A 23,206-nucleotide genomic window follows, 5' to 3' on the forward strand; every position below is an offset into this window, starting at 1 on the left:
TTGTTTAAATATCACAAATTAAGTATATATTCACAACATGTGTCCTTGCTATTCACTTAATTCTTCAAGCACTATTCAAGTATATTTCTGCTTTGTACACTTACATTACTTTAGAGCCTATTTTTTTGTTTTCTTTAAAATTATATACATACAAAGATTTTTCAAATATTTAAAACTTGAGGCAAAACAATCATGAAAATATAAACTGCTACTATGGCTTTTTCATCTTTCAACTTATGCACTTCCTGTCAACCTCGTAATTTTTTGTTCTTTCTCTTGGAAATTGCAACACTGCTGCATGCTCAGCTTGGAGGAGAAGTCAATACAATGCAAGGGCTTCTGAATGAGCACACAGGGGTAGCAGCGTACACCTGTCAGCATGGGGCTTTGACACTTCCAGTTACTTCAACTGCAGGACCACCTTGTTAGCTGCTTCCAAGGAAGTTATCATATTCTGGAGTTCTTCCTTACTCATTGCAATAAAATATGGTTTTATTTCACCATTTTCTTTGACATCTAGATGTAGGTTTAATAGTGGCATTTGTAGTGTGGCAATCTTGTCACTAGAAAGTGCAAGCTTTAACTGCCAATCAAAGTGCTGTAGCTGTGCGGATGAAATATCAACCCTGATATTAGTACAGAAACAGAGAGGAAGATCAATGGAGTACAATAGAAACATCTGAAGGGAACCCACACATATACAGCCTTCTAAGCTGCAACAGAGAAACAGAACATAACCCAAGGAAGACAATTGCCCACTTTCTCCACACTTTTATACTTAACATCCAAACTTTGTAGATATTGTGAAAATAGTCATTGCAAATGTCACTGCCTAACGAGTTGTTGGCAGAAAAGAATGCCATAGGTGATGGCCTCACAAACATTCACAACGTGGTGGACCATATGTACTTTTCCCCTCTTGATCAGAGAGAAGTATTACACACTCAGCTGTTGTCTTGTGCCAATTTTCTTTCTGTAACACGACCCAAAAGGCAGCACAGTCCTGGAAAAGGCAGGGCACAGCCACAGGTTCACAAACCTGCTTTCTGGTAAGGAAGTGAGAAAGTGGGACCTTAAGTGACCCTGCTCCTGCATAGACTGTGAAGTGATGAGTCACCCAGAAGGAGGAGTGCTTTGTGAACTTCTGTGAACAAGTATTTCTGATCCTGTGCAAAACACTGTAGACCCAGTAAGATGAGACAAATGCACACATTCCAGAAAACTCTGAAAAGTATTGCAAAGACTTTGGAAATAGAGTTGACACCAAAAATACACTAGAAAGCTGGTGAACATTTTCAAGTCACATACATCTGATGACAGTGTGCAAGACAATAGCGGCAACATTGGACAAACATTTTTAAAATGGAAAGCAAAACTGAGACAGACCACATCCCAACAACTCAGAATATTGAAACTAGGAATTTCTAATGCCTGCAAGAAATTACAATCTATGGAACACAACAATGTGAAGTCACCGAGAATGGGATATTTGGCACACACTGTCACAAAGGGATAATGTTGCAAAATCAGGAATACATTCCCTGGAAATTGATAGAAAAGAATAGTAAAGGAATGAAAAATAAAAATATGATGTAACATTGATTTATTATATAAACAGGATTAAATAGCACCAAGCAAGCAAATAAAATGGGCTGAGTGCCAGAATAGAAATGACTGAGCAAAAGTCAAAAACTTTGAGCAATGAACACAAAACGGACCAACAGCAGAAACATATACCTGTTGTCAAATATGGGCAGACCCTCAGTGAGCAATAGAGAAATGAGAAGAGTTTGAGCATCCATTAGTTCAGAACCAGAAGATGACCCAAAAAGGAGACGAAAATTGAAAGGTTGATGGCTAAAAACTTCCCAGATTTGGCAAAAGAATCATCTAAGGTATTAAGAATTAAAATCAACCAGGAATGGGATAAAATCAAAGAAATTTGCATGCAGCAGATCACAGTCAACCTGCTGAAGAAGAAGAAGGGACATTGAGGGTCCAGTGTGGTAGCTTAGTGGCTAAAGTTCTCACCTTGCATGCACCGGGATTCCATATAGAAGTGAGCTTGTTTCGGAGTTGTTCCACTTCCCATACAGCTCCCTGATCGTGGTCTGAGAGAGTAATACAGGATGACCCAAAGTCTTGGCACCCTGTACCCATGTGCAAGAGACCCAGAAAAAGCTCCTGGCTCCTGGCTCCTGACTCCTGGCTGCTGGCTGCTGGCTTCAGATTGGCTTGGCTCAGACCTTTGTGGCCACTCAGGGAGTGAATCAGCAGATGGGGTAGCTTTCTCTCTGTCTCTCCTTCTCTCTGTATATCTGACTTTCCAATAAAAACAAAAGAATCTAAAAGAAAAAGACATTGAAAACAGGCAGTAAAAAATGAAGGGAACAACTACTTTATGTTGTTTTTTTCCTTTTTTTTTTTTAATCAGAAGCTGCTACTTGGAGTTTTAGTGACAAATTGTATGGGAAAAGTGTCCTCTTATGAATGAATAAAGCTCATGGGATACTGACTAGGGTCTAAAAAGTAGCATGGGAAATACATGATATCTTTTCATTTCTAATCTTTCAGACATTTATTTTTTATAAAGAATTTATTTTAAAGCTTAGAGACCTGAGGAGGGCTAGGGAAAGAGGGAGAGATTTTGGTTCACTTTTCAGCCAATGGAGCACCTGGAATTTGATCTTGAGCTTAAATATGCACTCCAATATGAGATGCTGCCATGCTGCTCTGCAATGCAGTGGCCCCTTGTGAGTTTATCTGATTCTTCCCTTACTGTTTGTCTTTAGACCTTTCTAGCTTTTTTAAAATTTTTTAACATAGTTTATTTTGTTCTATAGTATAGTTCCATAAGTCCTGGGATTGCCCATGCCCTTCTCCAAGCCCTCTCCACAATGATTTCTCCATCTAGTTTTACAATGGGTGCCCTTTATGCACAGTCACAAGACCACCATGTTGTTGTAGAAGTGTTTCACAAAAATGTAGGTATGGACATTATCAGGAAGTCCATCATCTTACTGTTAGGATAGCTTCAATTCTTTCACTTGGAGTCCATCTCTGGTCTGTATGCATGAAAACATACAGCACTTTGTCTCCACATCTGAACAGAGCAGTCTCTGCTACACTTCTGTAATTATAGCCCATAAATTACAGAACCAGTGAGCACAGTCTACATTGGGGTGAAAATAAGCGTTCATCAACATGAAGTTAACAAACATTATACAAAAATAGAGATGCATCACAAGAGCGGTGAAAATATGAATTAAACAGGTTGTAGGAATAAATGCCAGGGCATGACTCTTGCAGTACCGAAGGGATTACAATTAATATCTAGAACTTCATTATACATGATATATAGCAAACACTGTTGAAATGGACATTTAAAATCTCAAGTGATTACAAACAATCCATCTCTTATGAATGATCAAGTAATGAATCACCAGAACTTATTGGGAGAGATACAGATAACAAGGAAGTGCAAAAAGATGATTCACCACAAAAATATTTAGGTTTGACTCGACAAAACTGCAAATTGAAACAAGAAAGAGCCATTCCATAAGAAGAGCAAAACAACCACTGGCCATGCCAGCATTGAGGGTTTTTGTTTTAAATATATACATCATTATTTTATTTTGACAATCTTTACATAATTGATTAGGGCACAAAGGGTCAAGTGCTACAGGAAAGTGGGTAAGATACTTGTTTCCACACTATTATTTTTTTTTTCTGTATCTGGGGTAAGGGAGAAGCCCTACCCAGTCTCCCACCCATCCTAGGTTCCCTGATGTGGGGCATGTTCTGAGGGCACTGCTCAAGTGGTTTTGAGAGTTCAACGGTTCTGAATTGGTGCCAGTCTCGCATTCCAAACATGATGAAATGTCTCCAGAATCCACCAGCTGACATAATCCAACTTAGAGTCTCTGTTTGCCCAGATTTTTACTGCAAACACATGGCTGGGGTAGATACTGATTTATTCTGTTCTCTGGCCTCTGTTGTGATACTAGATATCCTCTACAGGTTCCTATGGTCTGTCATATCCTCCATGTGCACCTGGATATGCTGTCCACTTCTCCATCTGAGACTTTGAGGAGGCTCAGCTTTGACACTTGCACTCCATGGTCACACCATGAAACCTGTGCTTCTCTTTATAGTTGGGGTTCTGAATCTGGCTGTTCGATTGGAGGGATCCCCAAAGAAACTTCATCTGAGGTGATCCATGGACCTGTTCTTGTGTGTCCCAGCATCTGGCACAGTCTGTTGCCTCAATCAGCTTATGCACATGCTGGTGGTTGCAATTGCTGGGTCAGTTCTGTTTCCAAACCTGTCTTCAACACGAACAAATGGGTGTTGCAGTCAAGCCTGATTTCTTCTCTCCAGCACACACTTTACCCTTACATAAACCAGTGGGAGCTGCAGTGTAGTTGGAGTGACCTGTAATAACTCCCACTAGGTCTGCCCCCTGCCCTGGTTTCCATGCTTGGCAGTGTGTACTACAGACTTCTCCAGTCTGTGTCACATCCTATTCAGCTCTCATATATGTCAATGGACATTGAAGTCTAGTTCAACCCAATTGGCTCCACTGTCTAGCCCACACACATATTAACGGGTGCCACACTGTCCAGCCACCCCTGCCCCAGTCCTGATTTTCATGCTCTCCAGTGGGAGTGATAGCCTAAGAGAAAGGAGCCCACTATTTTCCTACTAGGCCATTCCCACTCCCGGATTATGCACTCTGCTGGTGTTTCTGCAGTTTTACTTGACAGAATTAGGCCCTAGTGCCAGCATGTGCCAGCCGAAGCTGCAACAAAGCCCAACCAACCCACACCCACTCTGATTTATGCTTGCACCTGGAGGAATAGTCAGCCCATCCTGGCTTTTCACTGATCAGGCTCACATGAGGCCCACAGGTGTTGTACCCTTGCCTGGTCTGGTCTTCCCCATCACAACTCATGCTTTCCAGTGGGAGTGGCTGTCCAGCAGGGGGAGCCCTCCATATTCCCCCTACCAGCTTTGCTTCCTCCCTCCCTGGTTCCCATGTGTGCTGTTTGGGCACTGTGGTGCTGTCTGGCATGGCTCCCTTACCACAGCATTTGCCAGTGGGTGCTATAGACTAGCTGGGTCTGGCCCACTCCCAATTCCAGCTCATGCTGATGAGGGTTACATTCCAGCCCATCCCAGCTGGAACCCAATCCAAGCTGCAATGTGTACCCGACCCACACTCTGTTCTGGTGTTTGGAATCACAGTGGGTGGTGGAAATTATATTACACTAGAGCAAATATGTGGTTTCTGACCTTTTTGGATTAGCTCATTTCCCTTAGCACAATGGTCTCTAATTCAGCCAATTTGGCAGCAAATGATTGCATTTCATTCTTTTTAATAGCTGTGTAGTACTCCATAGAATAGATCAACCACAGTCTCTTTATCCAGTCCTCTGTCAATAGGCACATAGGTTGTTTCCCAATTTTTGCAAATTGTTGATTGTGCTGCAATGAATATAGCGGCACATGTTGCTTTCTCATGTACTAGGTCCTTTGAATATATTCCCAGGAGTACAATTGTTGTGTCATATGGTAGATTAATGTTTAATTGCTTGAGTGTTCACCATACTGACTTCCACAGTGGTTGCACCAGCCTGCATACCCACAAACAGTGGAGTAGGGTTCCTTTTCCCCCACATCCTTGCCAGCAGGAGTTGTTAGTATTTTTCTCTATATGGACTATCCTTACTGGAGTTAAGTGGAACCTCAGTGTTTTTGTTTGAATTTGCCTTATTGTTAGGGAGTTTGAGCTTTTATTTCATGTGCTTGTTAGCTATTTGTATTTGTTCCTTTGAGAAGTGTCTGCTCATTTACATTGCCCATTTATTAACTGGTTTATTTTGTTGTTACGGTAATTTTGGAGTTCTTTGTCTATTCGCAATATTAGCTTCTTGTTCACTATGTAGTGTGCAAAGGTTTCCTCCCACTATGTTGGTTGCTTTTTTACTTTATAGAATGTTTCCTTTGCTGTGCAAAGGCTTGGTTTGATGTAGTCCCATTGTTTATTTTGGTCTTGAATTCCTCTGCTTTTGGTGATTTTTCTAGAAAGTCTTTGCTGTGGCCTATATCTTGTAGAGTACTTCCTACATTTTTTTCTAGATTTTTAATGGTTTCTGGGTGTAGGTTTAGAACCCTTACCCATTTAGATTTGATCTTTGTGTATGGTGAGAGATGTGGCTCTTGCTACTTAATTCTACAGTTTGCTATCCAATTGTCCCAATAGCATTTGCTAAAGAGAACTTTTGTCTTCCTTGGGTTATGTTCTGTTCCTCTGTTGAAGGTTAGATGGCTGTGTATGTGTGGGTTCCCTTCAGATGTTTCTATTCTACTCCACTGATCTTCCTCTCTGTTTCTGTACTAATAACAGAGTTCTTGATTACTACAACACTATAATATGTTCTAAGGTCTGGAATTTTGATCCCTCCCACTAGGTTCTTATTCTTCAAAATAGTTCTGGCTTTTTGTGTCTCCAAATGAACTTTTGTATCTTTTTTTCCAGCTCTGTGATGAATGATCTAGTTATTTTGATTGGAATTATGTTGAATTTGTATATTGCTTTTGGTAATATGGCCAGTTTGATTATACTGACGTTACCCATCTAGAAACATGGTGTATTTGTTGACCTTCTGAGGTCTTCTATTTTTTTGTCTGTTTTGTTTATTTTGTAATTTTGCTCATAGAGACCTCCCATGTCTTTAGTTAGATTTATTCCTGGGTATTTCAGTATATTCTCTGTTATTATGAAGGGTAACATGCTGATTAATTCTTTTTCACCCTTGGTGGTTTTTTTTGTAAACACTAGGGACATTGATTTCTTTTTTTTTTTTTTTAAAAGTAGATGCATTTGATTTATTGCAACCTCCTTATCCTGCCACTTTCATTTCTAAGGATATCCCCTCTCGGATGCACTTATAACTCACTGGGTGGGACACAAAGATTAGTTACTCCTCACTGGGGTATGGAAGATTTCTCTGCACACCCCTCCTAAACATGCTCACCTAAACTGTTGACATACATCCTGTTAGAATTATAGAGTTAGACCACCTGAAAAACAGCCAGGTTCAGCGAAAACGTGCTTCAATGCTATAAACTGATAAATACTAAAATTTAAAATAGGCATGAGACAGCTGAATAGCAATCTAAGCCATTTTAAGGTGTATAGAACACGGTTGAATATAAACCAAAATTGAAATGTCTATGAAGAAGTCACAGGTTGTGGTTGAGAACCTGCATTTTCCTATTAACATATTGGTTAATCAATACCATGTCAATTAATCCCACAATGTTGTAAATGGTTGGAAATATTATGTTGGGGCTTTCAATTGGTTGGGATGATACTCTGCCGGCTCTACCTTCAGACCAGAGATGGTCTCACCAAGAAACCATTGAACTTCCCAGGACAATAAGATGCTGGACTTTATGCTTGGTAAATACCTCCAATGAAAGAATCTCAACTGAATTTGAACTATGGAAACGCAACAAGGTGGAGCAATCCTCTGTGGGGGGAAGGTTTGGGGAGGGGCCGGGGGAATCCCAGTGCATAAAAAAAAATGTATTACATAATGCAATGTAATTAATTTGAAAAAATGAAATGTAATAAAAATATGTTTAAAACAAACAAACAAAAGGATATCCCCTCTTCCTTCTCCAAGTCCCCACCTAATAGTCAATACAAATACTTGGCTTTTGTCTTTGTAAGTACTGCCACAAGTGACAATACTATTTGGCTTAAATAATGAATGTTTATTTGGTCGCAGTTCTGGGGTTAGTAAGCCGAGGGCAGAAGCTGGCAGGTTTGGTGTCTTCTGAGGCCTTGCTTTTGGCTTGCTCAGTGCTACCTTCTTTTGTGCCTTTCCATGGTTTGTCTGCTGTACAAACCCATGGCTGGGTTCTCTCTCAATTTCTTTCTCTTGTATAGCTTCCAGTCAAATTAGATCATGGCCCAGCCTACCAGTCTCATTTTAGCTTCATCACCTCTTCAGTGACTATCTCAAAATACAATAACATGTGGAAGTATTCAGAAGTAGGATGTCAGTATAAACTTTTGGGGGGTAGGGAAGAGAGGGCGATTCGGTTTATAAAATCTCTGTAATTTGTGACCCCTGAAATCCTTTCCAGAAATGTGTTTCCAAGATTAAAAACGTATCTCAAGCATATTTCTCTAGATTAAAACATATCTCAAGCATTTCTCTAGATTAATAAATGTTGCATAATTTTTTTCAACACTAGTGGCTTAAGTTTCCCATCTTTTCCTGTTTGCTGTCATTTCAGCTCCTGGGGAGCTTTTGGTCCTGTATCCCAATGTAGCACCTGTGTTTGTGTCCACCTGATTCAATTACCTCGTTCCCTCCATTTTTTCTGCTCTCAGAGCGGATTTCATTGTTCTCTTTGGAGAGCTTGTATACATTGATTCAGGCCTCTTGTCTGTTCAGCTGCAACATTCCTTGTGACCTGCTGAGCAGTTCAGCCGTGCCTGGTGCTGTGGTTGTGCTGTGGTGCTTCTGGAGGTTGAATGGCACTGTGCAACTGACCCCAGCCCCACAAGGACGCACAGTGCCTGGCCCTCTGGCAGGACGTTCTGGAAGCCCAGAGAGCCTCAGCAAGAAGCCAAAGTGAAGGGCTTGTTCTTTTTTTAATTGCATTTCATTTTATAACATCGTTTCATAGGCTCTGAAGTTCCCCCATCCCTTCCCTGTGCCCTCCACCCATGGTGGATTGCTCCACCTTATTGCAGTGTTACAGTTCAAATCAAGTCTTGTTTCTTTCATTGCAAGCATGTGCCATGCATAGAGTGCAGTATCTTATTGTCCAGATCAATTCAACAGTTTCTTGGGGAGACCAACTCTGGTCTAAAGGCACAGCTGGCAGAATATCGTTCTGACCAATTAAAAGCCATAACATAACATCAACAACAGTTTCCAACATTATGGGGTTAATTGACGTTGTATTGAGTGACTGATATGTTAGAAAATACAGATTCTTGACCACATCCTGTGACTACTTCATTAACATTTCAATTTCAGTTTGTATACAACTGGCTTCTATTCACCTGAAAATGGCTATAGGATACTATCCAGCTGTCTTGTGCCTATTTTCATTTTAGTATTTAGCAGTTTATGGTGTTGAAGCATAATTTTTACTGAACCTGGCAGATTTTAGGATAGTCTAAACTGGCTTATAGCTTTAACAAGGCATATGACACCAGTTGAGGCACAGAACACTGTTGGGATGGGTTTGCAGACAAAACCTCCACACCCTAGTTAGGAGTAATTTATTTTCGTGTCCTACCTCGTAAGTTATGTGTGAGTCCCCACTGGTCATTTCCTGTCTAATTCTAAGCTTTCCTTGTTGTTCTCTGTCTATTCTATTTTTTTTGTTGTTTGTTTTGTTTGGGGGGGGAGCTTTGGGGTGACCATGATGGTCACTGCAAGAGAGTGTGGGGATCCAGAGTTGGAACTAAGTAAGGACCAGAGAAAGTTCCTTTGCCTAGTCCAGAAGGGGAGTTTATTGTTCTTCTGTTTCTGTAGACCGCTCAGGGCTCCTGGCTGTTGTTCTGGTGACATTGGGCCCTGCAAGGAGGGATTTGGACTTCTTTCATCACATATGGGAGATTCAAATGGGAGTGGATGACCTCAGAATTCTCAGCCTCCGAAGGCACTCTAATTCCCCTGTGGTACCCTTGGCATTGGGCTGTAGTCCTTGGTGCCCATACTGATAGTCCTTGGTGAGGATCTGGGAGTCTCCAGGGTTGGGATACAAGCCTCCTCTTGTCCACCTGCTCCACTCTGGGATCCCCCCCCCCCCCGCTCTGTGCATACGACCTCCTGATAAGAGATTGTCAGGATTGCTCTTGATACCCCCTATGTCTTTGTGGTTTTACTATTGCCTAATGCCAGTTTGAGTCTGTTGTCTATGAGTTACCTCTTATGTTCTTGGTGGCTTATGGTTTATGTCTGCCTCACAAATTCTAGGGATATGGAAGATTTCTTTTCTCCCGCCCCATTATGGAATAACATAGGGTATTAAAAGTGCATTAGGTTGTACAGCCCTTTGATGTAGATCATGAGCAGTCTGACTCACATTGATTGTTGTTTCATTGATAACATCACAATATGTTGTTGCATGAGATACAGGTTGTTAGAGGTTGAAAAAATATTACGTTTTACAGGTACCATTTTTCAGATTGACAGCATTTCAACTTAAATTAAGGCAAACATGTGGTATCTGACTTTTTGGGAAAGACTCATTTCCCTTAGCATAATGGTCTCCAGTTAGTCCCATTTGGCCATATGAAGTAAATAAACCATAGCTTTCCTATCCAGTCTTCTGTTGATGGGCATTTTGAGTGCTTCTAAGTTTTTTGCAATTATTGATTGTGCTGCTGTAAACATTGGGGTGCATGTAGGTTTCTTGTGTAACAGTTGCTTTGAATATATTCCTAGGAGTGCTATTGCTGGATCATAGGGTATAGAGATTTTCAGTTGTTTGAGTGTTCTCCATACTGATTGCCATAGAGCCTGCACCAACCTGCATTCCCACCAGCAGTGGAGAAGGGTTCCCTTTTCCCCACATCCTTGCCAGCAAGTGTTGTTGGTGGATTTTTGTGTATGAGCCATTCTTTTTTTTTTTATTAATTATTAGCCATTCTTTTTTTTTTTTAAAGATTTATTCATTTCACTACAGTCAGATATACACAGAGGAGGAGAGACAGAGAGGAAGATCCTCCATCCGATGATTCACTGCCCAAGTGAGCTGCAATGGGCCGATGCGTGCTGATCAGAAGCCAGGAACCAGGAACCTCCCCCCAGTCTCCCACGCAGGAGCAGGGTCCCAATGCATCAGGCCGTCCTCAACTGCCTTCCCAGGCCACAGGCAGGGAGCTGGATGGGAAGTGGAGCCGCCGGGATTAGAACCGGCGCCTATATGGGATCCCGGGGTGTTCAAGGTGAGGACTTTAGCTGCTAGGCCATGCCGCCGGGCCCAATTATTAGCCATTCTTACTGGCATTAGGTGGTACCTCACTGATGTCTTAATTTGGATTTCCCTTATTGCCACGGAACTTGAACATTTCTTCGTATGTTTGCCATTTGGGTTTGTTCCTTTGTGAAATGTCTGCCCATTTCCCATGCCCATTTCCTGAGTGGTTTGTTTGTTCTGGTGTTTTGGTTGTTCTGGAATCTTTGTATACTCTGGAGATTAGCCCCCTATCAGCTATGTAGTGCGCAAAGATCTTCTCCCATTCTGTGGGTTGTTTTTTTACTTTGTTAATTGTTTCCCTTGCTGTACAGAAGCTTCTTAGTTTGATGAAGTCCCATTTTTTTTTTTATTTTGGTCTTGATTGCTATTGCTTTTGGTGTTCTCTTTAGGAAGTGAGGGCCTACCCCTAAGTGTTGCAGTGTGTTTCCAACAATTTCTTCCAAAAGTTTGAAGGTTTCTGGATGTAGGTTTAGATCTTATATCCATTTAGATTTGATCTTGGTGTATGGTGAGAGGTGTGGGTCTATCTTTTTGTTTCTACAGGCTATCATCATCATCCAGTTGTCCCAACAGCATTTATTGAACAGACCTTCTCATTTGTATGGGTTGTTGTCTGTTTTTTTTTGTCAAAGATTATTTGGTTGTATCTATGTGGGTTTCCTTCTGTTGTTTCAATTCTGCTCCATTGATCATCCTCTCTATCTTTGTGCCAGTACCAGGCTGTTTTGATGACCACTAATGTATATTATGTCCAAAGATCCAGAACTGTGATTCCCCCTGTTATGTTCCTATTCTTCAGAATGGTTCTAGCTATTTGTGTTTTTTTGTGTGTTTTCAGATGAACCTTTGTATTATTTTTTTGAATTCTATGCAGAATGTTTTGGGTACTTTGATTGGGATTGCATTGAATATGTGTATTGCTTTTGGTAGTATGGACATCTTGATGATGATATTGATTTTTAAAAATTTTTTTATTATTTATTATTTGTAATTCGTTAATTACATTGTATTATATGACACAGTTTCATAGGTACTTGGGTTCTCCAAACCCCTCCCCAAACCCTCCCAACATGGTGGATTCCTCCACCTTGTTGCATAACCACAGCTCAAGTCCAGTTGAGATTTCCCCATTGCAAGCGTATACCAAACATAGAGTCCAGCATCTAATTGTCCAGTCAAGTTCAACGTCTTCTTAGGTATACCCTCTCTGGTCTGAAGACAGAGTCAGCAGAGTATCATCCCAGTCAATTGAAAGCTCCAACATACCATCAGCAAAAATTTACATCATTATGGAATTAATTGACATAGTAATGAGTAACCAATATGTTAAAAGTAAATGCGAGTTCCTAGCCACCTTCTGTGACCACCTCACTTACATTTCAATTTTAGTTTATACAAAACATATAACAAACCTAGCATAACCTGTTATACATAACATCATATCATCTTAAATTAAGGCAAACATGTGGTATTTAACCTTTTGGGATTGGCTCATTTCCCTTAGCATGATGGTTTCCAGTTTGGCCCATTTGGCCACAAAGAACTGCATTTTGTTTTGTTTAATAGCTGAGTAGTATTCCATGGAGTAGATGAACCATAGCTTTCTTATCCAATCATCTGCTGATGGGCATTTTGGCTGCTTCCATGTTTTTGCAATTACTGATTGTGCTGCTATGAACATGGGAGTGCATGTTGGTTTCTCATAGAACAAGTGTTCTGGATATATTCCTAGGAGTGCTATTGCTGGATCATATGGTATGTTGATTTTGAGTTGTTTGAATATTCTCCATACTGATTTCCATAGAGGCTGTACCAGCCTGCAGCCCCACCAGCAGTGGAGTTGGGTTCCCTTTTCCCCGCAACCTCGCCAACAAGTGTTGTTGGTGCTTTTATTCATGTGGGCCAGTCTTACTGGCGTTAGGTGGTACCTCATTGATGTTTTAATTTGGATTTCCCTTATTGCCAGGGAACTTGAGCATTTTTTCATATGTTTATATGCCATTTGGGTTTGTTCCTTTGTGAAGTGTTTGCCCATTTCCCATGCCCATTTCTTGAATGGCTTGTTTGTTTTGACATTTTGGTTGTTTTGTAGCTCTTTGTATATTCTGGAGATTAGCCCTCTATCACCTATGTAGTGTGCGAAGATCTTCTCCCATTCTGTGGGTTGCCTTTTTACTTTGTTGATTGTTTCTCTAGCTGTACAGAAGCTTCTTAGTTTGATGAGATCCCAATTGTTTATTTTGGTCTCGATTTCTACTTCTTTTGGAGTCTTTTTTAGGAAGTGAGGGCCTACCCCTAAGTGTTGCAGTGTGTTTCCAACATTTTCTTCCAAAAGTTTGAAGGTTTCTGGATGTAGGTTTAGATCTGTTATCCATTTAGATCTGATCTTAGTGTATGGTGAGAGATGTGGATCTATCTTTTTGTTTCTGCAGGCTATTAACCAGTTGTCCCAACAGCATTTATTGAACAGACCTTCCCATTTGCCTGGATTGTCGTTTGTCTTTTTGTCAAAGATTACTTGGCTGTATCTGTGTGGGTTTCCTTCTGGTGTTTCTATTCTGCTCCATTGATCTTCCTCTCTATCTTTGTGCCAGTACCAGGCTGTTTTGATAACCACTGCCCTATAGTATGTCCAGAGGTCCGGAACTGTGATTCCCCCTGCTAACTTCCTGTTCTTGAGGATGGTTCTAGCTATCCGTGGTTTTTTGTGTTTCCAGATGAACCTTTGGATCATTGCTTTCAGTTCCATGAAGAATGTTTTGGGCAATTTGATTGGGATTGCGTTGAATGTATATATTGCTTTTGGCAGTATAGACATTTTAATGATAATGATTTTACCTATCCAGGAGCATGGGATGTTACTTCATCTTTTGAGGTCTTGTTCAACTACTTTTTAAAGTAGTTTGTAGTTTTCTTCAAAGAGGTCTCCTACATTTTTGGTTAGATTTATTCCCAGATATTTCATACTTTTCTCTGTTATTTTGAATGGTATCTTTCTGGTTAGATCTTTTTCCATCTTGGGGCTGTTCGCATGCACTATGGCTGTTCTTTTTGGTTAATTTATTTTGTGCCCTGCCACTCTACCAAACTCTCGTACAAGTTCTAGCAGTCTCTGTATTGAGTCTCTTGGCTCTTCTACATAAAGAATCATATCATCTGCGTATAGTGAGAGTTTAACTTCTTTGTTTCCCATTTGGATTCCTCTGATTTCTTTTTCTTGTCTTATGGCCTCAGTGAGTACCTCTAGGACTATGTTGAATAATTGTGGAGAACGTCGACATCCCTGTCTTGTTCTAGATGTCAGTGGGAAGGGTTTTAGTTTTTCTCCATTCAGTATGATGCTGGCGTTGGGTTTTTCATATATGGCTTTAATTATGTTGTGGATTTTTCCATCTATGCCTACCTTGCTTAGGGTTTTTAGTAGGAAGTGGTGTTGGATTTTGTCGAAAGCTTTTTCTGCATCTATTGATACTATCATGTGATTCTTGTTTTTCAGTTTTTGGATGTGGTGTATCACATTTGTGGATTTCTGAATGTTGAACCATCCCTGCATTCCAGGGATGAATCCTACTTAATCTGGATGAACGATCTGTCTGATGTGTTTTTGAATTCTGTTGGCTAGGATTTTGTTGAGAATCTTAGCATCAATGTTCATCAGAGAGATAGGTCTGTAGTTTTCCTTCTCTGTTAGTTCTCTGTCTGGTTTTGGGATTAAGGTAATGTTGGCTTCATAGAATGAGTTTGGAAGGGTTGCCTCTTTTTCTATTGTATTGAAGAGTTTGTAGAGGATTGGGGTTAGTTCTGTTCAGAATGTTTTGTAGAATTCTGTAGTGAAGCCGTCTGGGCCTGGGCTTTTCTTTGTTGGGAGGTCTTTAATCACTGATTCAATCTCTACTTTAGTTATGGGTTTGTTCAGGTCTTTTGTTGCCTCTGGGCTAAGTTTTGGCAGGTGGTAGAAGTCTAAGAACTTTTCCATTTCTTGGTGATCTTCTGATTTGTTGGAGTACAGTGCTTTGTAGTAATTTCTAATTATGGCCTTAATGGATGCGGTGTCTGTTGTTATGTTGCCTTTTTCATCTTTGATGCTGTTAATCCTTGCCTTCTCTTGTTTTTTCTTTGTCAGTCAGGCCAGTGGGGTGTCTATCTTGTTTATCTTCTCAAAAAACCAGCTTTTTGATTCATTGATTTTGTGTATGGTTTTTTTTATTTCTATCTGATTAATTTCCTCCCTTGTTTTGATGATTTCTTGTTTCCTATTGTGTGTGGGGCTCTTCTGCTGTTGTTTTTCCAATTGCTGGAGGTGTGTGTTTAGTTCCTGTATTTGGCGCCTCTCTTGGGCCTTGACATGAGCTCCAATTGAGATGAGTTTACCCCGTAGCACTGCTTTGGCAGTGTCCCACAAATTTTGGAATGTTGTGTCAGAGTTTTCATTGGTTTCCATAAATTTTTTGATCTCATCTTTAATTTCTTCTCTGATCCATTGTTCGTTTAATAGCATATTGTTCAGCCTCCAAGAGTTTCTGTATTTCCTGGGGCATTTTGAATTGCTGATTTCCAGCTTCATTCCGTGGTGGTCTGAGAGGGTACATGGTATGATTCCTATCTTTTTGAAGTTGTTTAGGTTTGCTTTGTGTCCTATCATGTGGTCGATCCTGGAGAAGGTGCCATGCACTGCTGAAAAAAATGTATAATCTGTGGCCTTAGGGTAAAAAATTCTGTAAATGCCAACCAAGTCCAGTTGTTCTATTGTTTGTATGAGCTCTGTTGTTTCTTTGTTGAGTTTTTGTTTTGTTGATCTGTCTATTGTTGTTAGTGGGGTGTTAAGATCACCCACTATTATTGTGTGTATATCTATGTCTCCCCTTAAGTCCGTGAGTAATTGCTTCACGTAGCTAGGTGCGTTTGAATTTGGTGCATATATGTTCACAATGGTAATTACTTCCTGATGGATCAGTCCCTTCACCAATATATAATGTCCTTCCCTGTCCTTTTTGATGTGTGTCAGATTGAAGCCCACTACATCTGAAATTAAGACAGCTACCCCAGCCTTTTTTTCTCGTCCATTGGCATGAAATATCTGTTTCCAACCTTTCACTTTCAGGTTCTTCGAATCTCTTCTGGTTAGATGTGTCTCTTGTAGGCAACAGATAGTTGGGTGCTGTTTGATAATCCATTTCGTTAATCTATGCCGTTTGATTGGTGAGTTCAGGCCATTTGTGTTAAGAGTTAAAATTGAGAGGTTGTGATTTTGCCCTGCCATACTTGTTTTTGTGGGTGTTGATATCTGTGTAATTGCCCTTCCTTGTGTGGACTTTAGTGGGGAGATCTTCCTGTTTGCCATCTTTGCTTATGATTCACCTCCTTTTTTTCTGGATTTAGTGCATTTCTAAGGAGATTTTGTAGAGCTGGTTTTGTGCTGGCATATTCTTCTAATTTCTTTTTGCTGTGAAAGTATTTGATTTCGTTCTCAAATACGAATGAGATCTTTGCTGGGTACAATATTCTTGGTTGACAGTTGTTCTGATTCAGGATTTGGAAGATCTTTGTCCATTCTCTTCTTGCTTGTGAAGTCTCTTCAGAGAAGTCAGCAGTGATCCTGATTGGTTTTCCCCGGTATGTGATCTTTTCTCTGCTTCGTACTTGTCTCAGGATTCTTTCTTTGTCTTCATTGGAGTGGAACTTGAGCACCATATGTCTGGGTGAAGATCGCTTTGGGTCATATCTGCTGGGAGTCCTCTGACCGTCCTGGATTTGGGCTGGATTCATGTTCCAAGTGTTTTGAAAGTTTTCCTGTATAATTTCGTCGAGCACCATTTGCATTCCTGACTCTTTTTCCGCTCCTTCAGGAAGGCCAATAATCCTAATATTTGATTTTCTGAGGTTGTCTTTCATTTCTTGTATGGTCTTATTGGCTTTGTTCAGACTTGTCTCCAGCTGTTTCATGAACTGGGTGTGTTCGTTTTGTGTGTCTTCCGTTTCAGAGATCCTCTCTTTTGCTGTATTTGTTCTGTTGATTTGGCTCTCAATTTTGTGCTCTAAGTCAAGGATTTTACTTTTCATTTGCTGTATTTCTGAGGCTATGTGGTTCTTGAATTCCTTGAAGAGCTCCCAATTCTTCTCATTGTCTCTGGCATATTTTAACATTATTTTTTTGAATTCCTTGTCTGGTAGATCTTCTATGTCTTCATCTCACATCTCCGAAATAGACATTGGCTTTTGATCCTTTATTGGTGGGGTGTTGGCTCTCTCATCTGATCATTACCTTTTCTGGTATTTTTTCCCATTGTGTTAGTGTTTCTTTTTTGAGAGACCTAGGCACCAGTGTGCTGAGGGGTCTCCAAGCACTATCCTGTAGAGATCGGAGTCTGCAGGCGTGGAGTAGCAGGGTGTGGGAATTTTCAAGGCACTTTTGGTGTGTCTCCAGAACACTGGACCTCAGGGCGCCACTTCCAGGGCCCAGAGGATTCAAAGCGCACTCTCAGCTCGTCCCGTACAGGTATGCTACCACAGGGCGTGGGGGAGTGAAGGCACTCTCTGTGTGCGTCCCTTGTGTGCGGGATCACAGGGCTCGGAGGATTCTAGGTGCTTTCTCGGTGTGTCCCCAGTGCCAGGGACTGCAGGGCGTGGAGGTTCCAGGTGCTCTCTGGGAATGCCTCCTGCATGCGGGTCTGCAGTGCCCTCCTGGTGCATCTCCCAAGCACGGGACTATAGGGCGTGGGGTGTTCCAGGTGCTCTCTGGAAGCTCCTCCTGCGCAGGCCCGCCCACCCCAGCGCTTGCAGGGGACTGCCCAGCCCAGAAGTGTGCTCGGGTTCCTGTGGGATAGTACCACCAAGCTGAGTGCCAGACCGCAAAGGTACGGGGGAGTATTCAGTGTGCCTTTTGCCTTTCTCCTCAGCACACAGGACCACTGTGCGTCACCTCCCAGACACAGTTTTGGCAGTTTCAAGGCACTCGCCCTGTGTCCCTAGACGCTGGAGTCTCAGGTTTGGGGGAGGGGAGGGGAGATGAGCACCAAGGGTGTTCAGGCTCTGTGTATGCCCCTGGGGGGCTAACTCCCGGAGCCTCTGACCCACCACTGTCCCCACCCAACTCACTCAAGCCTCAGGTTCTTGCAGTCTGTCTCTTCCTCTGGTGGGAACCCTTGCTGCAGGTGCGTCTCCTGGCAACTGCATCCGGTGCAGGTCCTGGCGGGTCCCGATGGAACCTGGAGACTCCGGCGGGTGCAGGTCCTGGCGGGGCTTGGCGACTATGGTGGGCGGATGCCGGCGGGTCCTGATGACTTCAGGTCCTGATGTCTGCAGCGGATGCAGGTCCTGGCGGGTCTTGGTGACCAGGGTGGGCAGGTGCCAGTGAGTCCTGATCACTGCTGGTCCTCACGGGCACAGCGTCTGCGGGTCCTGAGGTCTGTGGGTCGACTGCGGCTCTCGGCGTCTGCACTCAAAGGTGACTCAGCAGGTCAGGAGCGGAAAGCCGTCTTCCCTGCCCTTTGTTTTGTTTTTCCCTGGTTGCTCTTCCGAGTTGTGTGGATTTTTTTGGCTCCACACTGTTCAGGGAACTTCACGTTCTTCTCCCTGTAGCTCTATGCTACTCCACTTACGCTTTTGTTGCGTTCTAGCCCTCTCTCTCTGTGAGCTCCCTCACAGTCTTCCTCCTATGTCGGCCATCTTGCGAGTCTCCTCAATTTGTGTCGATGATGATATTGATTTTACCTATCCAGTAGCATGCGATGTTTCTCTATCTTTTGAAGTCTTCCTCAATTTCTTTTTTTAAAGCTTATTGTAGTTTTCTTCAAAGAGGTCTCCTGTGTTTTTTTGGTGAGGTTTACTCCTAGATACTTGGTACTCTTCTCTGTTATTTTGAACGGTATTCTGCTGCTTAGATCGTTTTACATCTTGGGGCAGTTCGCATACGCTATGGCTGTTGTTTTTTGTTCATTTATTTTGTACCCTGCCACTCTACCAAACTCTCGTATAAGTTCTAGGAGTCTCTGTGCTGAGTCTCTTGGTTCTTCCATGTAAAGCATTATGTCATCTGCGAATAGTGAGAGCTTGACTTCTTCATTTCCCATTTAAATTCCTTTGATGTCTTTGTCTTGTCTTATGGCCTCTGCGAATATGGCCTCTGCTATGTTGAATAGCAGTGGTGATAGCGGAAATCCTTGTCTTGTTCCAGATCTCAGTGGAACGGGATCCAGTTTTCTCCATTCTTTATAATGCTGGCATTGGGTTTTTCATATATTGCTTTGATTATGTTGTGGATTGTTCCTTCTATATTTACCCTGGTTAGGGTTTTTAGCAGGAAGTGATGTTGGATTTTGTCGAAAGCTTTTTCTGCATCAATTGATACTATTATATAATTATTCGCTCTTCAGTTTTTGGATGTGGTGTATTACATTTATGGATTGCAGAATGCTGAACCATCCCTCATGCCAGTGATGAATCCTACTTGATCCCGATGAATGATCTGTCTGATGTGTTTTTGTATTTTATTGGCTAGGATTTTGTTGAGAACCTTTGCATCAATGTTTATCAGGGAGATCGGTCTGTAGTTTTCCTTCTCTGTTAGTTCTGTATCTGGTTTTGGGATTAAAGTGATGTTGGCTTCATAGAATGAGTTTGGAAGGGTTGCTTCCTTTTCTATTGCTTTGGAGAGTTTGTAGAGGATTGGCGTTAGCTCTGTTTGGAATATTTTGTAGAATTCTGTAGTGAAGCCATCTGGGCCTGGGCTTTTCTTTGTTGGGAGATCTTTCATCACTGATTCAATATCTGCCTCACTTATAGGTTTGTTCAGGTCTTCTGTTGCCTCTGGGCTAAGTTTTGGTAAGTGGTGTGAGTCTAAGAACCTTTCCATTTCCTGGTGATCTTCTGATTTGTTGGAGTACAGTTTTTCATAGTAGTTTCTGATTATTTTCCTAATGGCTGTGGTGTCAGTTGTTATGTTGCCTTTTTCATCTTTGATGCTTCTAATTCTCATTTTCTATTGTTTTTTTCTTTGTCAAATGGGCCAGTGTGCTGTCTATTTTGTTTATCTTCTCAAAGAACCAGCTTTTTGTTTGGTTGATTTTGTTTATAGTTTTTAAATTTCAATTTGGTGTATTTCCTCCCTTGTTTTGATGATTTCTTGTTTCCTTTTGTTTGAAGGGTCATTTTGTTGCTGTTTCTTCAGTTTCTGGAGGTGTGTGTTTAATTCTTCTAATGTTTATCTTTCTTGGGCTTTGACCCAGTCGCCAATTGCTATGAACTTACCACACAACACTGCTTTGGTGGTGTCCCACAAGGTTTGGACTGTTGTGTTTGAGTTTTCATTGGTTTCCATAAATTTTTTAATTTCATCCTTTATTTCTTCACTCCTTTGTGGCCTGATAAGATGCATGGTATGATTTTGATTTTTTTGAAGTTAGTGTGGCTTGCTTTGTGCCCTCTCATGTGGTCAATTCTGGAGAAGTTGCCATGCACTGCTGAAAAAAATGTACATTCTGTATCTGTGAGGTGGAAGGTTCTTAATATCTACCAAGTCCATTAGGTCTATGGTCTGTGTGAGTTCTACTGTTTCTCAAGTTTCTGTTTCAATGATCTGTCTATTGGTGTTAACAGGTTGTTTAGGTCTCCCACGATTATTGTATGTGCATCTATGTCCCCTTTTAAGTCCATCAGCAATTGCTTCACGTAGCTTGGTGCATTGTCTTCAGTGCGTAGACGTTTATAATGGTAATCATTTCCTGCTGGAAGGCTCCCTTCAGCAATATAAACTGCCCATCTCTGTCTCTTTTGATGTTTGTCACATTGAAGTCTAGGTCATATTAGATTAAAATAGCTTCTCCAGCCATTTTTTCTTGTCTATTGGCGTTAAGTATCTTTTTCCATCTCTTCACTTTCAGTTTCTTAGCATCTTTTAAAATCTGATGTGTCTCTTATAGGCAACATATGGTTGGATTCTGTTTGTTGATCCATTCTGTTAATCTGTGTCTTTTAATTGATAAATTTAGGCCATTTGTGTTTAGAGATAATATGGAGAGATTGTGCTTTTGAGCTGCTATGAGCGAGTGTAAGTGTGCAAGTGTGTATTTGCATCTATTAGTATCTCTGAATGGTTGACTTTCCTCATATGGATTTTAGTACGGAAGTCTTCCCATTTGCCATTCTCGATTTTTGTTTTCATTTTTTCTTTCTGGGTTTAGCACCTTCTTAAGGAGATTTTCTAGAGCTGGTTTCATGTTGGTGTGGAAGAATTTAATTTCATTCTCAAATACAAATGAAGTCTTTGCTGTGCACAGTATTCTTGGTTGGCAGTTGTTTTGTTTCAGGATTTGAAAGATTTAACTCTATGTCTTCATCTCTCCTTGCTTGAAGTGTTTCTTCTGAGAGACCAGCCATGATTCTGATTTGCTTTCCTCTGAAAGTAATCTTGTCCTTTCTTCTTACTTCTCTTAGAATTGTTTCCTTGTATTTGCTGGAGGGGAGCTTGAGGGCCACATGTCTGGGTGAGGATCTCTTTGGATTGAGTTTATTGGGGGTTCTCTGTCCCTCTTGGATTGGTGTTGGATTTATATTTCCAGTGTTTTGGAATTTCTCCTGTATTATCTCATTCAGCACCAGTTGCAAGCTTATCACTTTTTCCACTCCTTCGGGAAGGCCTATTATTTTAATATTTGATCTTTTGAGGCTGTCTTTCATTTCCTGTATGGACCTGTTGGCTTTGTTCAGGTTTGTCTCCAGCTGTTTGATAAGCTGCTTACTTTCATTCTGATTTTCTTCCATTTCTGATAATCTATCCTCTGCTGTATTCATTCTGTTGGTTATGCTCTCAACTTTGTGCTCTAAATCGAGGATTCCCTTTTTGACTTGATTTATTTCTGCAATGACATGGTTTTTGAATTCTTTGAATTCCCAGTGCTTCTCGCTGTCTCTGATGAATTTCATCATTATTTTCTTAAATTGCTTATCTGGTAATTCCTCCATGTCTTCATCTCGCATCTCGGAGATTGAGATTAGTTTTGGTTGTTTTGGGGGTAAGTGCTTGATCTTTCTTCTGAGTCATTACTTTTTCTGATACTTCTCCTCATTGTGTTGTGGTTTCTTGTCATTTTGGGATTTTAGCCTCTGACCTGCTTGTCTACAGCCTCTTCCCTCAGTGCTGTAGCCTAGAGCTGGTGTGATCCAGCTACTGCTGCATGAAATATAGGCAGAAGCGTTATTCTTTTTGCTGTATTGGGGACAGTAGGCAACAGTGGGGTGTTGGGTCGTTTTGCTTGCCCCTGGGTTTATATCTCTGTAACCTGGTTCTGTTGCAGCTTGTTGGTTAGGTGTTGTCTTGTTTGTGCCCATGGGGATAGAGTGTAGCTGAGTGACTTTGTAGCCTTTGGGCTTGTTTGCTCTGGTAGATATACAGCATGTAGTTCCACTCCCTACTACACTCTCACTAATGTGCTCCCCTTTGGGAAGGGTGCTGCTGTGTCCCCCGTTTGACTGTTGCCTCTGCCCAAATTGGCAGCCTCTCTGTTCAGTGTCACCACCACCTCTTGGGCTCTAGCTGAGCAGCAGAGGACCCATTGGAGCCTCCAGCTGCTTGGTACCTGCAGTCCCAAGCTGGGTCAGGGAGCTCTGTTGCCTGGCCCCAGAGTGCGACTCCAATTCCCACTACACTTTCTCAAATTGTTGTCCTGTTGGGAAGGGCGCTTCTGTGGTCCCACTTGCCTGCGCCTCTGCCCGGGTTAGCAGACTCTGTTCAGTGGCACCATCACCTCTGTGGGGCTCGAGCTGAGCACAGGAGGGCATTCTGCTGGAGTCTCCAGCCGCTCACAGGTCGCAGTTCCAAGCTGGGTTAGGGAGCTCTGCAGCCCTCCAGTGTGCAGCTCCTCTCCCTACTACACTTTCTCTCTCTCTCTCTCTCTTTTTTTTAACCAGGACTAGTTTTCTTTTCTTTTCTTTTCTTTTTAAGATTTTTATTCATTTTATTACAGCCAGATATGCAGAGAGGAGGAGAGACAGAGAGGAAGATCTTCTGTCTGATGATTCACTCCCCAAGTGACAGCAACGGGCTGGTGCACGCAGATCCGAAGCCGGGAACCTGGAACCTCTTCCGGGTCTCCCATGCGGGTGCAGGGTCCCAATGCATTGGGCCGTCCTCAACTGCTTTTCCAAGGTGGAAGCAGGGAGCTGGATGGGAAGTGGAGCTGCTGGGATTAGA

The 23,206-nt window shown here is 41.8% G+C and overlaps 1 protein-coding gene across 1 annotated transcript; it reads right to left on the reverse strand.

Moving 5' to 3' along the window:
* Positions 1 to 361: 361 nt before the first annotated feature.
* Positions 362 to 679, reverse strand: LOC131481419 (COMM domain-containing protein 8-like). Its single transcript, XM_058670373.1, has one exon. The coding sequence runs from the start codon at positions 677 to 679 to the stop codon at positions 401 to 403; it is 279 nt and encodes a 92-aa protein (XP_058526356.1). The 3' UTR covers positions 362 to 400.
* Between the last annotated feature and the right edge of the window lie 22,527 nt (positions 680 to 23,206).

Source organism: Ochotona princeps, chromosome 1, assembly GCF_030435755.1.
Source record: "Ochotona princeps isolate mOchPri1 chromosome 1, mOchPri1.hap1, whole genome shotgun sequence".
NCBI lineage: Eukaryota > Metazoa > Chordata > Mammalia > Lagomorpha > Ochotonidae > Ochotona > Ochotona princeps.

What these genes read in the sequence shown, in the direction of transcription:
- LOC131481419 (XM_058670373.1), bottom strand. Translation starts at nt 679, where the DNA reads ATGTTTCTATTGTACTCCATTGATCTTCCTCTCTGTTTCTGTACTAAT.